The 1,055-nt window shown below is 67.8% G+C and overlaps 1 protein-coding gene across 1 annotated transcript in view; it reads left to right on the top strand.

Annotated features, from left to right (window-relative positions):
- SDK2 (sidekick cell adhesion molecule 2) overlaps positions 1 to 1,055 on the top strand; it is a 127,348-nt gene that overhangs the window by 99,513 nt on the left and 26,780 nt on the right. The window contains exon 32 of the mRNA XM_012732987.1: positions 29 to 125. Within this exon, the coding sequence (XP_012588441.1) occupies positions 29 to 125 (97 nt within the window). The remainder of the gene's footprint in view (positions 1 to 28; positions 126 to 1,055) is intronic.

The following is a 1,055-nucleotide window of genomic DNA, read 5'->3' as shown; positions in this document are numbered from 1 at the left end:
GGGTCCACGTGGCCCCGGGGGCACAGAGAGCTGACCTGTCCACCTCTCCCCCAGCCCCCGATGAAGCGCCCACCATCGTCTCTGTGACACCCCACACCACCACCTCGGTGCTGATCCGATGGCAGGTACGTCCCGGCATCAGGGAGGGGCTGGGGCCAGGCAGCCCCATGAGGGCCAGAAGGTCACACACACACACACACACACACACACACACACACACTTACCTCCCACTCTCCAGGCCCCCACAGGGCAGGTGCTGGACACCCAGCCTCAGGGAGGACGCAGGTGGCCCCTGTCACAGACACTCACCAGGGGCCCGGTGTCGGATGCTTGGGTGTGCCAGACCCTCGAACAGAAAGGTCTGGGGCTTCTCAGGCCCCCAGAGTCACACGACCTCTCATCAATGACCGGCTTCCTGAAGCACACAGGGGTGCACGCGCCAGCCTGCACCCCAGTGCCTGCCCAGCAGGACTGCAGCCCCGTCACCCTGAGCTGGGCCCCTCGCCCTCTACTCCTCCCCAGTTCTGGGTGGCCGTGTGGTTCTGCCATGGCCCAGAGACCAGGGGACGCATCTTAGAGACCCGACTGCCCACGAGGGGCCCAGGGCCCCCGCTGCAGCCACCCCGACCAGCTTTGGGCTCAGCTGGTCACCCACAGAGGCCCCAAGGCGAGAACTCCTGTCTCCCTTACACAGCGGCAAGCCACCCACGGAAGAGGGGCGCCCCTTCCACACCCCTCCCCCCAGGGGGCTGCCGCTTAGGTGGCGAAAGCCTGAGCCAGGGCCGGGCTGCGGGCTGTGGCAGTTCAGACCTTCCTGGCGAGGGGGCGGGAGGTGCCAGCAGCGGCCAGGGAGCCAGCGAAGGAGCCAGCGAAGGCTGACCTCTCGGCGTCTGTGGAAGCGTGTCTAAAGCGTGTCCTAAAGCGTGTCCCGCCTTCCCAGAAGCCCGTCGGCAGCTCAGCTGAGAGGGCAGAGAGCCACGGGGAAGCCCAGCAGGGAGGGGCGGCCGCAGCCGCTCGGGTCCTCAGCCCCTGTGAGCTGGGAGAGGCCCAGCCGA

This window comes from Condylura cristata, unplaced genomic scaffold (assembly GCF_000260355.1).
Source record: "Condylura cristata isolate star-nosed mole 26May11 unplaced genomic scaffold, ConCri1.0 scaffold00038, whole genome shotgun sequence".
Lineage (NCBI taxonomy): Eukaryota > Metazoa > Chordata > Mammalia > Eulipotyphla > Talpidae > Condylura > Condylura cristata.
The sequence above is the reverse complement of the archived record's forward strand: the minus strand, read 5'-3'. Positions and strand labels throughout refer to the sequence as shown.